General features: G+C 32.0%; 1 protein-coding gene across 17 annotated transcripts in view; it reads right to left on the bottom strand.

The window, feature by feature from the left end:
- Positions 1-207: 207 nt before the first annotated feature.
- The window catches only part of TRDN (triadin), a 481,452-nt gene continuing 468,179 nt past the window's right edge, over positions 208-13,480 (bottom strand). For all 17 annotated transcript variants that reach the window (XM_074309957.1, XM_074309965.1, XM_074309958.1 and 14 more), the window contains 3 exons: positions 6,376-6,414; positions 3,795-3,833; positions 208-2,213 (listed from right to left, as the gene is read on the bottom strand). In XM_074309957.1, the coding sequence (XP_074166058.1) occupies positions 2,077-2,213; positions 3,795-3,833; positions 6,376-6,414 (215 nt within the window). In that variant the 3' untranslated portion in view covers positions 208-2,076. The remainder of the gene's footprint in view (positions 2,214-3,794; positions 3,834-6,375; positions 6,415-13,480) is intronic.

The raw sequence follows: 13,480 nt of genomic DNA, 5'->3' as shown, positions 1-13,480 counted from the left end.
CTTAATTAAGAGCTTTACACATAGGAATCACTTAATAAATTCTTCTTCTTCTTCTGTTTATTCATCAAAACAATAGCCACCTAGTCTATTTTTAAAAATGCAAGTGAATCCCAGGATTAAAAATGAAAGAACTAGCTAAGGGCAATATAGAAAAATAGTTGGAGAATACCCATTTTAGTAAAAAAAAAAAAAAAAAAAAAAAGAAAAGCAGTATTTTAAATTTTTATTATAATGAGTTCTCCTTTCATATAGTCAAAGTACTTTGCAAATATTTCAGCATATTAACTGTAATCTCCCTGGGGAAATACCATGGCAATATTTTTATTCCCCCATTTTATAGACTGATGAATGAGGTAGGGAAATTGAGTGGTTTACCTCAGGCAACATTGAAAAGAGAACCTAATCTCTTTTATTCACTAGCCCATGCTGTTTTACAAAGTCTTAGAGATTATAATACTATAAAGTTAGCTATAAATTCTATCCATCCACGAAACAGGTATGGAACAAGTGTTTACAAAGTAAACATCACACATTGCCCCATCCATATACTTCAACTCTACCTTGGAGAAAGTGACTGTCCTTTTAATGAGTAAGTCAACTTAGTTTTGAATTGATCTAAGCTGGGTCCCACTATAATGAATATAATAGAGATTGATTAGTTGCAACAGTGACATTTGGGACAGTTGCAATAGTGACATTATCATATGGCTTAAGATCACCAAATTTTCACAGAATAATTATTCATAGCAATGAATAAGAGCCTGCTTAAGGACTTGCTTGTAAACTAATGTTTATTTTCCTAACTTATAGGACCATAATCATCTGCATCCCATGAAAATCAATGATTTACTTAAGTTAGTGTTGAATCTGTCTGTCCCAAACCTTTGAAATGAAGTTAAGGTATAGCAAGAATAACTTATTTTCTGAGTTGCTTTTTCATAAACCAAATAAGAACCTTAAGTGTTATGAAAGTCAAAGTTATATGGATTTTAGAGTCCATGAAAAAATGTGGTAAAAAACATTGGTATTTATAGCTTTAGGGAGGCCAAAAGGGAGCACAACCAACAACATCCCATTTTCAGTGAAACACTTTCATGGGTTTCAAAGTTGTGTCATCCCTTTCCCTAGCACTAATGATTGATTGTCTAGAAAAAATAAATAAAATGTTCTGGGAGAAGTACTTCTGAAGTGCCTTCCTCCATCTTTGTTGACATTCATATATTTCCACTTTGAGAGAGAAAACTCTTCAAACTCCTCAGAAAGGATTTATCAAAGTGAATGAAAATGTATGTCTATATATGAATTGTTCTCAATACTTATTATGAAGTTTCTTCCAGTTGGCATTTTTATATTATTGGTTATATAATGCTGTCTGGAAATGTCTGGAAATGTCACGCTGTGTTGGCTTAAAAATAGTAAACAAACAATCCACCAGAACTGTCCAAATGAATTGTGCAGTGCTGCTGGTGAATATGGCATAACTTAAACTGTAGATATGTTTATTAGACAGTAGAATGTAAACTCCTTGTGAGCAAGGACTGTTTTCATATTTGTCTCTGTATCCTCAGTTCCTAGCAGAGTGCTCATAGCATACAGTGTATGTTTAATGAATGTGGCATATTTTACATTTTTTTGAGCACTGAAGGAGGCCCATGAGAATCTGAAACACAATGATGTAGTTAAAATGGCCTTATTCGGTGGCCACAAGTTAAATGCAAGTATGTGTAAACAACATTAAGCTATTACTGAGTGACTCAAAGCTTAGTTGTTGAAAAATTGTCCATGTTACAAGAAAACCTGTACTCTAGGAAAAAAGAAAGTGGAATTATACAGGCAATTAAATGCACACACAGTAATGACAAAAATCACACAATTTAACAATTGCTAGTTTTCAGGAGCTCTTTGAGTACTGGTTTTGACATGAGGTGCTTCAATATGCCCACTTTGTTTTTCAATCACCTTGTCCACATTCTCTCATAGTACCAGATGAAGAAATAAAATGTTTGCTAATACAAATGACCCAATGAGTCACTAGGGCAGATCTAACATTCAGAATCTTGGACCATACATGCATGCCTATTGCCCTTGTTGCTTCTGTTCTGGTGACTTTGAGTGACTGGAGCTCCCAGACTGGTGTGCTGGTGTAACAGGAAATTGGAATCCATATCCATTATGCCCATCCAAGTAGACACACTGGAAGAAACTGATGGGAGCTGTGGAAAAGAATACACATGCTATTAATTTGGAACATAAGAGACAAGAACAATAAAAATAAATAGGCTTCATTTTTAAAAACCAAAGTACAGAGTTTATAGAAATGGACAGAAATCTCTCGCTTTCAGTGAACATTAATATAATACCAGACTTCAAAGCTTGCTAGTACCAAGTGTGTAGAGAAGAGGAACTGTTTCAAATACTTTAATTAGCTTATGAAGTTATTACAAGATTCAAAGTGAAGGAAGAAGATCCAATATGTGTCAAGCCCTGGATTTTCAAGCACCGACACACCTGTATCACTTGGGCTATGAGGAAAAAGGAGGAGGAAATCAATGCTATATTGCATGACCTAAGGGACTTGGAGAAGGAATGAAATGTACTCAAAGCCCACCTCAATTGTTTACCAGTTGTGTGACCATGGATGAGTCACTTATCTTTTGAAAACATATTTCACTATTAAAAAAAAGAAAAGAAAAGAAATAGTATCTGCAGGGCCTACCTCATATGAATCTCAAAGGAGACCATTCAGTAAAATATATCACAAATTTTAAAATGCTATATAAATGCTATCCATTATTATAAAGTGCATACAGCTGCATTATTATAAAGTGAATACAGCAGTAATGTAAATGTGGCAATTTCCTTACCCATTAGCTCTGTTGCCAGTTGGACAGGTGTCTGTAGAGAAAAGCTATGTTTATCCTGAACTGAGGGTTGTATTTTACCCTGCTAACTAGATAGAAGCATTCTTGTTCCAAACCAGGTGCCAATATGAAAACCACAGAAATATAATGTCTGGTAAGGGAAGTAGATGAGAAAATACATGAAAGGTGGATAATTTTAGAGGTTAGAAGGAGATAGGAAATATAATCACAAAGATAAGATATTGGGCTATTAAGGAGGGACAGAAAGTAAAACATGAATGGCTTAGCAAGTTCCTGGCAAGTTGCTTAAAAATGTTTATTGATTGATTGAGGAGGATAAAATAAGCAGAAAATGCCCATGATTATGTCATTGCTTCCCTATAGGATTTCTCTCTCATATGGGAGCCAAAGAAAGAGAAGTAATTAGTTGCCTGTACAGCAGTATCTCTTAACAGTGTCAATTAACAAACAAAAGGCAAAGCAACCAATAAAATCCAGCAGTCAGAGGAGAATTTGAACTATACAATCAGGGTATTTTGGTCTAGTTCTATGTCTTTTCTATTTGATGGAAAGAAGTTTAGCAAATCAGGTTCAGCAATTCTAGTCTAGATATTGTAGTAAAAGACAGAGTCAGGCATAAATTCAGTGATTGTACTTATGAAACACTATAAATGCTGTGCTAGTCATCATTATCATGTAATTTCTTCAACTAAGTGCCTCTTGCCTGACACAAAAAGTGACTAGTTTCTCTTTGACAAAGAGAGAGAAAAAAATGACCTACTTTAAAGTCATGTTTGATGTCTGTACTAAAAATCTTCTTCCAGGAATAGATTATTGGCTTTTCATGAAGAAATCTTGAAGTTTAGTTTCAAATACTTTGTTTTTAATATGAGGAGAATAAGCAACGTATAATACAGTCATCAATAAACTCACTTTTTTCTTTCTTCATGGATGTCATGTCTTCAGTTTCCTCTGATGGATATAAAAATATAAAAGCATATATTGTGTGAGAGCATTACCTTAGCATTGATGTATAGACAATAAAACTATATATTTGAGGGCACCAACATATTTGAACTCAAATCTGAGCAGAAAGAAGTGATGTTTGCCTCAGGAAGGTTTTTCTTAGGCCTTTATATTAAAACACCAACATGTAAAAGACAAAAGGAAAACCAGATATAAGGATAAAAGTTATCCAGAATAGAGGCTGTTATTATTATTATTATTATTATTATTTTGGTAGGGAAAGTGGTAAAATGAAACCGGCATAGAGTTACTGGATGGGAATGGAAAGTTCCCATTTGAGTATCTACTGATTGCATCTTGTTTTTCTGGACAATTCTTAAATATTAGAGAAATAGTGATTAAGTATGGATCCTAGCTCCCTATTTATTTGATTGATTTTTTTTTCTGATATTTGAATAATTTTCAATGATCATACCTACTGAGAAAACACATCAGCATTTTAGGTGGATCATATTTTTTCTTTTTATTTTTGAGGTGTGGAGGTTGAGAATAAGAGAATGGGTAGCATTTCTGCATATGAAAGTCATTTAGGGTCAAAGTATTCAGTGAAGAACCATGATTATCCATTTTATTTCCTAGGTAGTCCATTGTTAAACCTTCAAATCAAATATATGGCTACATCTTATTTGGAGAGATCTATATAAATAGGAGATAGTAGAATGAGATTTTTGGCAAGAAACTCTACAGTATGAAATTAGGGGGACCTTGATCTAGTGTTGACTTAGTTATTATCTATTAAATATTAGCTATTATTTCTAACTAAATGAGTAACTTGGGACTTTTTACTTCATTCTTTGTTTCCTTATATGTAAAATAAAAAAGTTGTACTATTTAGATTTCAAAGGTACTTTACTAATTGTAAAAACTCTGTTTGAGGAACAACATGGTATAATGGAAGGAATATTAATTTTTGAGTCTGAGGACTTTTGCTTGAATTCTAGTTTTGTAACTTACTGAATGATCTTGGTTATGTCACTTTATCTCATTATATGTATATCTAAGACTCCTTATAACTTGGAATTCTAGAAGGATAGCCATTCCTCAGTTTTGAGCTTCTTTAGGTTAGAAATTCTCATTCTTTAGTCTTTTAGTGATTTTCATGGGGCCTAGCTCAAAGCAGGTATTCAATAAATGTTTACTGACTAATTAATAGAGCCAATCTTTTAATTAGTTATTAGTTAGTGATAGCTGTATTCTATATTCTAATCATAAGAGCATAAATTCTGTATTCTAATCACAAGAGCAGTCATCAGAAAAACTCATGCCACTTATGAGTGGAAAATAACTACTTCATACTAAATCAGTTAAGTAGCTCTGAAGTCAGAAAACTTCCTAGAAAATGATCACAGAGACTGGCAAGTAAAAGGGACCTTAGGAATTGTATAGTTCAGTCTATTTGTTTTACAAGTGAAGAAATTTAAGTTTCAGGGACCTTAAATTACATTTGAAAAAAATCTAGTTAGGTGCTGGATCAAAGTTCCTGACTCTTATAGTTGTCAATCATTTCCACTAGCCTATCAGTACTATAGCAGTAGATTGGATTAATCTGTATGTCTAATCTTCCTAACAATGGCAACTATACACTTGGTTATCTTCTGAATGGCTGATGTTCTTAGTGTCATGCAACACCCTCATCTCTCTTGAAGTCAAAATCTCTTTCTATTCCTTTTTCAAAGCCTGCTAATTACCAAAAATGTCCCCACTTTTCATTGAAGTGACTTGGCTACAAGATTTGCTCACTACATGTCATCAAATCCTGCCCAAATTGATGCTTCTGCACAATTCATTTAAGGAAGTCCACAATAAAGAACAAATATGACCTCTAAGAAAAATGAGAAAACATCTTACTCCAGTCATTTGCAAAGGTATAACATCGTATATATTATTAAAAAAAAAAATGATAATATAGTGCTGATTTTTTTTCTCTTTTTCTAAACAAACAAACAAAAATAACAACCAAGGACGACTCTCTTGGAAGAGGGAGACAAAAGGTTTAACTAATTTTAACTAATAATTTAGCTAAGTTTAACTAATATAAAAACAACAAAAGAATCTTTTTTATCTTTATCTTTTTAAATAAAAATCTTATTTAATTTTTTTTTCTTTTTTAAATAAAAATATTTGTATTAAATAAAAGAAGTGTGCATTGCAAATTTATACTTAATGGAAACCCATGATTAGAATAAAGAGTAAAGTATACAGTGGGGCTAATTGGGATCTGAATTTGTTTTTTCATTCATGTGAGGAATTCCCAACTAGGAAACACTCTTCAATGAAGCAGATAGAAATTCATCTTTAACTTATTATCCTATAGAGTTGCCTGCAGGCTCTATGACACTAAATGATTTACTTTTAGTTCCATAGGAGTATGTGTTCCAGGTAGAACTCAGATCCAGGGCCTTTTTACTATGCTTCTCAGTCCCAAAACAGGCATTAACAAACTACTCTGAGAACAGCCTTATAAGTAAACTATATGCAACAAACTTACCCTTGACTTTCTTTGAAGATGGCACTTCATCAAAGTCTTCTAGAGAACATTTTAAAAAAGGAAAATATGTCAGGAAGTGTTTCATTTCCCCCCTCCCCCCAATACCAAAAGAGCAAATAATTGGAATAACCTTAAAATTGGAGGTTCCATTACACTATTTATTTGGCATTAACTTTAAAGAGCTTTGTTCAACACAATTTAGTGATATGTATCTGGAAGAGGGAGGAATATAGAACCTGGATCAAGTAAGTATTCTACCAGTGGGTCAGCAAACCCAGAAGAAATCCAGAATGAAGAAGGCCTTGGGGTTGGCCTTGGCAGTCTCTGTTCTTTTTAACTTATCTATTCCTATTCTAATGTTCTTAGAATTTTAATTGGCAGCTTTTATCTAGTTCAACTAGATAAAACTAGATAGAACCTGGTAATCTCAGGTAATTTGAGTCCAAGAGGCAAAGAGATCTTGAGGAAATTATAATTATTATACTTAAAAGCTGAATCCTTGATTTTAAACTTTTCTTAAGGCAATTAAAAGGATAGGCTAAGCATCTAGCCATGAATTTGAAATAAAACTGAAACACACAAATTCAGCCTAAGATAGTATTTTGTAAATTGTTTTGACTTTTGTGCTTTAACATTTTGACACTATTGAATATATGAAATTCTCAAGAAAGTAATTTAAAGTTGAATACAATCATTTCACAATAAAATAAAGTATTCTTCTTCAATGCCACCCCTTCAATCCCCTCTGCTAAGCACTAACTTTTTAACATTATTTGAATATGGCTCTGATGCCTATTTATTTTTGCTGATTCAAACATACTAATTGTCCCATAATAATTAGTTGGCCGGAAAGGTCACTATGCAAATGTACTTTAATAGGGAAGAGAGGTAGTTATTTGGGAGAACAAACTGTTGGATGAAGAACATAATGCTTATGAAAAAAATCAATGACAATTTTTTCCTTAGAATTAAAAGCTTATGCCACGATATTTTAAGTTGTCTTATAAAGCAGAATTGAATTGATAAAATGCTGACATTCAGAGGACAGTATAACTAAGACTAATTGTTTTGCAATGATATGCAAAAGGAAAACAATAGACATCTGAATACAACTTTGAATCACTAACTCAGAGAACATTTTTTTCTGGAAGAAAACAGAGGACATAGTTCCCAATCTCATATTAGAGGTGAAGAAATGAAGACTCAGAGAATGGAAGAAATGGGGACATGGCTAACTGGAAGATTAGAGGCTAAAACCAAAGTTTCCTGATTCCTAATCAGTTTACATTGAATCACCTCAAGTCACCCTCATTTAACAATTAGGTTAATCAATGACTTTAATCGAATTGATTTTATTCTTTTTGAACCTTCCTCCTAATGTAGATCATAACTCCTACAACCTTTCTGAACCAAGTGCTTCTCTTTAGATTCCTGACCCATGATTCACTGCAAAGCCTATCCAGCTTATCAGAAGTTATGCTTTGCTCTTGTACTTTTCTAATCCCAAGATGACCTCCTATAATTGTGAAGCACTAGATGGGTTTTCAATGAAGAACATGAATGTTATGAGACAAAACTAAAAATAGTGCCAGAACAATTCAATGAATGATTAAATCAAATCACTAAACATTTACTTAGTGTCATTATAGGCTGAAGGAGTGATGTGTGTGTGTGGGTTAGGAGTAATATAAAATATTAATATTTGTGACATTTTAAAAGTTCTTCATAAATTATCAGAGAACTTTAAGACACATAAGTCTTGCTTCTCTTTTTATCTGATCATGAAGGGTATAACATTTTCATTTTGCTTTTCTCATACTCTTTAACCTTATTAGGTATAAACAGTTAAGACAGATGGATTACAACCTCTGTTTACAATCCTGAAATGACTGAGAAGCAAATAATACTTCACTGCTAAATGCTTTCAGAAAAAAGAAAGTGTTATGACAGAGAACATTGTTTAGTCAATAAGGGTTTCCTTGGTACTTGCTACATGCCAAAAATTAAGCTAGTTGTTGGATTAGCAAAAAAAGGAAATAATTACTAATTTCAAGAAATATATGTTCTTATGAGGCACATAGATATCTTTTTTATATTTAATTTTTATTTATTTTTTTATTTTTCCAAATACATGTAAATATAGCTTTCAACATTCATTTTTGTAAAACTGTATTTTGAAATTTTCTCCCTCCTTTTTCTTCCCCCACCCCAAGACAGCAGTCAATCTGATATAGGTTAAATATGTGTAATTATTTTAAACATACTTCTATTAGTCATATTGTGCAAGAAAAATTAGATCAAAAGAGAAAAAAAAAAAACACAAGAAAGAAAAAAAAAACAAGCAAGCAAAAACAACAACAACAATAAGGTAAAAATACTATATATGCTTTGATCCACATTCAGTCTCCTTAGTTCTCTCTCTGTATTAGTACATACTGAAAGAAATGATAACTAAATACAAGGTAGTTAGGGTAGGAAACCACTAATATTTGGGGAGTAAGGAATCAATAAAGTTTTCCTCTAGAAAATGGCACTAGAATGAAATTTCAAAGTATTATTAAACTATGTCTGAGAAATGAAAAGGAAATATATTTTACACATGAGGGATGATCATTATAAAGGTGCAGAGAACTCTCTGGTTTTGTACCACTGTTACAGAGATATGATCTTGACTTTCTGTCTAGAAAGAACATTTTGAGATTAAGATTTTGCTGTGGCAGTTAAAACTCTTTCAGGAATTCCTAAGCGTAGTCATTATCTAATAACCTGCTTATTTTTGTGTGATAATGCATAAGGTTATTTTTGTCTTTATTTACTGGCTTTGTGACATTGGACAAGTCATTTAATCTTTCTAAAATGTATTTCCACTAAGGTCACTTTCAGCTTTAAATTTATTATCTTTACATTTCTCATAGTAGTTTGTATAGATGACTCCTTTGTATTTGTCTCAAAGGCAATCAACAAGCATTCTACTATGTGCTACATATTGTGTTAAGCACTTTTCTTTTGTATCAGAAATTTGTGTGCAAATTCTCTCCCTCCTAGGCATACTCTACATTACTCTGTAATCTCCTTAATAATACAGTGAATTCATGGCATCTCTCTGTTAAGGGTGGAACATCATTAGAATGAGCAATGGATTTGTAGTCAGAGGCAAACTCTCTCTGTCACTTGATACCCTTGTGAACTTCCTTTCTGTAAAAGGAAGGGGTTGGACTAAATGACCTCTAAATCTTTAAATCTATGATTTTATCATTCCAGGATCTGGTCTAATACCTTACACACTGTATTTCTTTAATACATTTTTGCTAAATCGAATTGAATTCTGTCTTGTTCAATATAAAGGTAATAGAACTAGCTAATCTGTTAGGTTTGAAGGGAGTTATTATAAAACATATTATTCACTAATTAAATCTTTATATAGTTTAAAAAAATCAGCAGAAATGATATTTGACTGATCAGAACTTTGGGAAGACAAATGTTATGTTATAGTCTCAGTATTAGCAGATAATGGGAAGAAAGAGGTCCTTTTTTTCCTTTTAAATAAACAGGCTAGATATATTACCATCTTTTACACTAAGGAAATCACAGATTTATCTTTCAAAGCAATCAATTTAATTTTTGTTTTATACTTATTGCTCAAAAAACCAATAATAATTACACTAAATAGAAAATAGGTGGAGATTGTTTTCTTTTTTAAAAAAACCCTCATCAAAAGAAAGGGACATTATTTTAAAAATTCACTTCATTTAAGCCAACATCAAACTACATTATCAGAAAAAGCAAGAAATAAAATTACACTGTACAAATCTTATTCTCAGGATTCTCAGTAATGCAAAGGAAATAGGATGTACCAGGCTCTATATCTAGCAATAATTTAAGGGTTGTTTGGAAAAAATCTCACTATATCAGAAATGCATTGGATTGCAATTCTCACTTTTAAATCAGATTAATAAGTATGGTAAAACGTTAGAACACCAATAATTAGTTTGCAATTATTAAATATTTACTCTTATACATACATAGAAGTGTATGACCAAAATACATTGGATAAGCAATGGATAGGATCCATACCATGTGTATCTGTGAATGACCTCACTGAAATGTATTTATAAGAGTACATGAATAACAGCAATGTAGACTAACTAGACAGACATGAATGGGCTTTCCTTTATTATGAGAATTGCCTCAATGGCATCATAGATTCTTTTTTGTTCATGAACTGAAACATACAGGAGTAGAAGAAAGAGTTTCTTAATGTTTGTTTATTAAGTTTATTAAGTAAAAGATCACATACCTCTTAAAAGTGGATAATTGGAATGGACCTTTCAAACATCAATGAAATTACAAATAAACATTTGGCCATCTGGAACCTTGAGTTTAATTTATTTATAAAGATAGATTGAACCTCAGTTTTCTCTTCTTTAGTTTCTTAGAAGTTCATTGTATTATTAGACTTAGATACTCCTCTTAGTGCTGATAATTTGTTCTAGTCTCTTCCAGTAGGATATATATCTTTTACTATAGTGCATGTGTGACCAGAGATACCTAGTTGGTCCTCTGGCAATCATGACTGAAGGATTACCTCAAAAAAAATTGTTACTGAGCCAGAAACAGCTCTTTCTTCTTTTTAGCGTATTGTTGTGTATATATATATATATATATATATATATATATATATATATATATATATATATGTATGTATATATATAATAATTATTATTATAAACTCAACTTTCCATTAAGTTTTCATCAAGTTTGTGAGGTAGAAAGGAAACAGTATTTCTTTTCTTTCTGTTCCTCTAAAAACAATGACATCTACAACTGATGCACAGTACAGGGAGAATGTGATTTCCTGTGAAAAACGTGAGTTAGACCTTAAATCTCCAGCTGCTTCTTCTGTTTTGTGTTTCTTCCTTTGATTTCAGGTCACTAAATAGATGTTATGAGAGATATTTCCAGACCTTGCAGCTGACTCATTAATTCTAGAGTTCTTGAATATATACTAGTTACTCGGCTGGCGTTGCTTCTTGCAACTACACAGCTTTTCCAAAAAGAAGATGATTACTGACAGACTTGTCCTGAAATTAAAAGATTAATGAGCTATGTCTGCCTGGTCAATATGCTGAGAAGTTCTTGAGTCAATTGTAGACAATGAAAATCTGAAGACAAAATGAAATGTAGTCCCAGAAAATGCTTTCAAGTTTCCAATAGATAATACATGATGGTTTATTTTATGTTTTAAATACCTGTTAATATGAGATCTTGAATGTTTTTTATTAAAGAATTTCTCTCATGGTAGAAAAAAAAATCTCTCTCTCTTATACCTAATATCTATTTTGTCCATTTAGTACTGTTTTCATTCTGGTGATCTTTTTTGGTGAAACCTTTATGGAACTATAGCAATATTTGTTGTAGGTGTTTTTCCCAGAATTCTAAATTCAAGGTATAGCAAACCAGAAAGTGTAAGAAAAAGCGTAATCTTTTCAGTTGAGGTCAAATTCCTTCAAGACTGAACCTGATTCAGAACTCTTTGTCTGGAGCTTTTTTCCTGTACTTCTTTGCTACTGATGGGGTGGATGACCCTTTTGATGGCAAAGTGGATAAAGAATATTGCGAATAATTTCAGGTTACAAAGACAATTTCAATTGTAGCCTCTGGCAATGTAGTAATTATAAAGCCTCATCAAGTCACTATACCTCTAAGTGCACTAGTCAATTAGTTTTAAAACAAGTAATGATCTACCTTATGAGAAGTTGCCTCTCCCCCCCCAAGATTCCAATGAAATCACAGGTTCAGATTAAAAAAAAAAAAAAAAAAAAAGGAATAATATCTATTTTGTGCTTTCAAGTTCTGTGGGCTTAATATATTGTTAGTATATTGTTTTTAAAGACTTTAAAGCTTGGGAACTGGTTGAGCTTCAATGTAGCCAAAATAGGACTGACCAGTCACTGAGCTATTCTTTTCTTTCCACTTATTCAATGCATAGGTAATAACCAGCCTTGCTTCTGAGTGTCCCCAAAATCTTAACACTATTTAAACTGCATTATGTCTAAGTGAGACATTGAATGAAATAAAAACTTTTCTAGTTTAAAACTGCACTAAGATTTTGAGGGCAGCCTATATAGTGCTTTAAAATTTACAAAATAAGATAGATATATACCATACATTCTTACATTCATATGTATGTATATATACACATATACACACAAATATGTACATATAGACAAAGTACATATTCTATATATATGTGTGTGTGTAATACACATGACACATATATACATGTTTATATATGATGTATATATATGGAATACATGTATTTATGTAGATACTATATATTCATATACATATATTATATATATATATATACACTAATTTTTTATAACACTGTGGTAATATAATACAATATAATGCAACAATACTGAGGTAAATGTTATTATCATATACATTTTATAGATGAAATAATTGAAACTAAGAGAGGTTAAATAACTAATTATGTGAAGCAGACTTTGGAACACAGGTCTTCTTGGCTCCAAATTCATTACCCTGTTCACTACTTCATTGAACTGTTTTCCAGAAGCAAGGAACTGTGTTAAGCGTTGAGGAAACTATGATATTGCATGAAATTCAGTCTCAATTCTTAAAGTATATAAAATGTAATAGAAGAAATGATATGGAAACACATAGCTCTAATAAAAGTCAATTTATTATGAGTTCTATAAGGAAATAGAGATTAAATCCTACAGTAATTAGGAGATTATTAGGAAGAGTATTTTGGAAAAGGTAGTATTGGAGCCAGAGGAGATGGTGTTCAGGGAGGGCATTCTAGATAAGAGAAATGGCATTTAAAAAAGCAAGGTAGCAGGAAAGTACAAAACTCATTCAATAGAGCAAGTAGTTTAAGTACTTTGAATATCTTTAGTGGCATATAAATTGGAGATCTTGGTAATATTGAGAATAAAAAGGATTGAATGCCAGGCTAAGCAGGTTAGACTTTATGCGTTCCACAGGTCAGCAAACTATAGCCTGAAGGCTATAAGTCATAAGTCATTCTGGGTTTTTTTGTATGACTTGTTCATATTTTTAATAAAAGTTTTATTGTTTT

Source organism: Sminthopsis crassicaudata, chromosome 4 (assembly GCF_048593235.1).
Source record: "Sminthopsis crassicaudata isolate SCR6 chromosome 4, ASM4859323v1, whole genome shotgun sequence".
NCBI lineage: Eukaryota > Metazoa > Chordata > Mammalia > Dasyuromorphia > Dasyuridae > Sminthopsis > Sminthopsis crassicaudata.
Note: the sequence above shows the minus strand (reverse complement) of the source record. Positions and strands in the feature narration are given on the sequence as shown.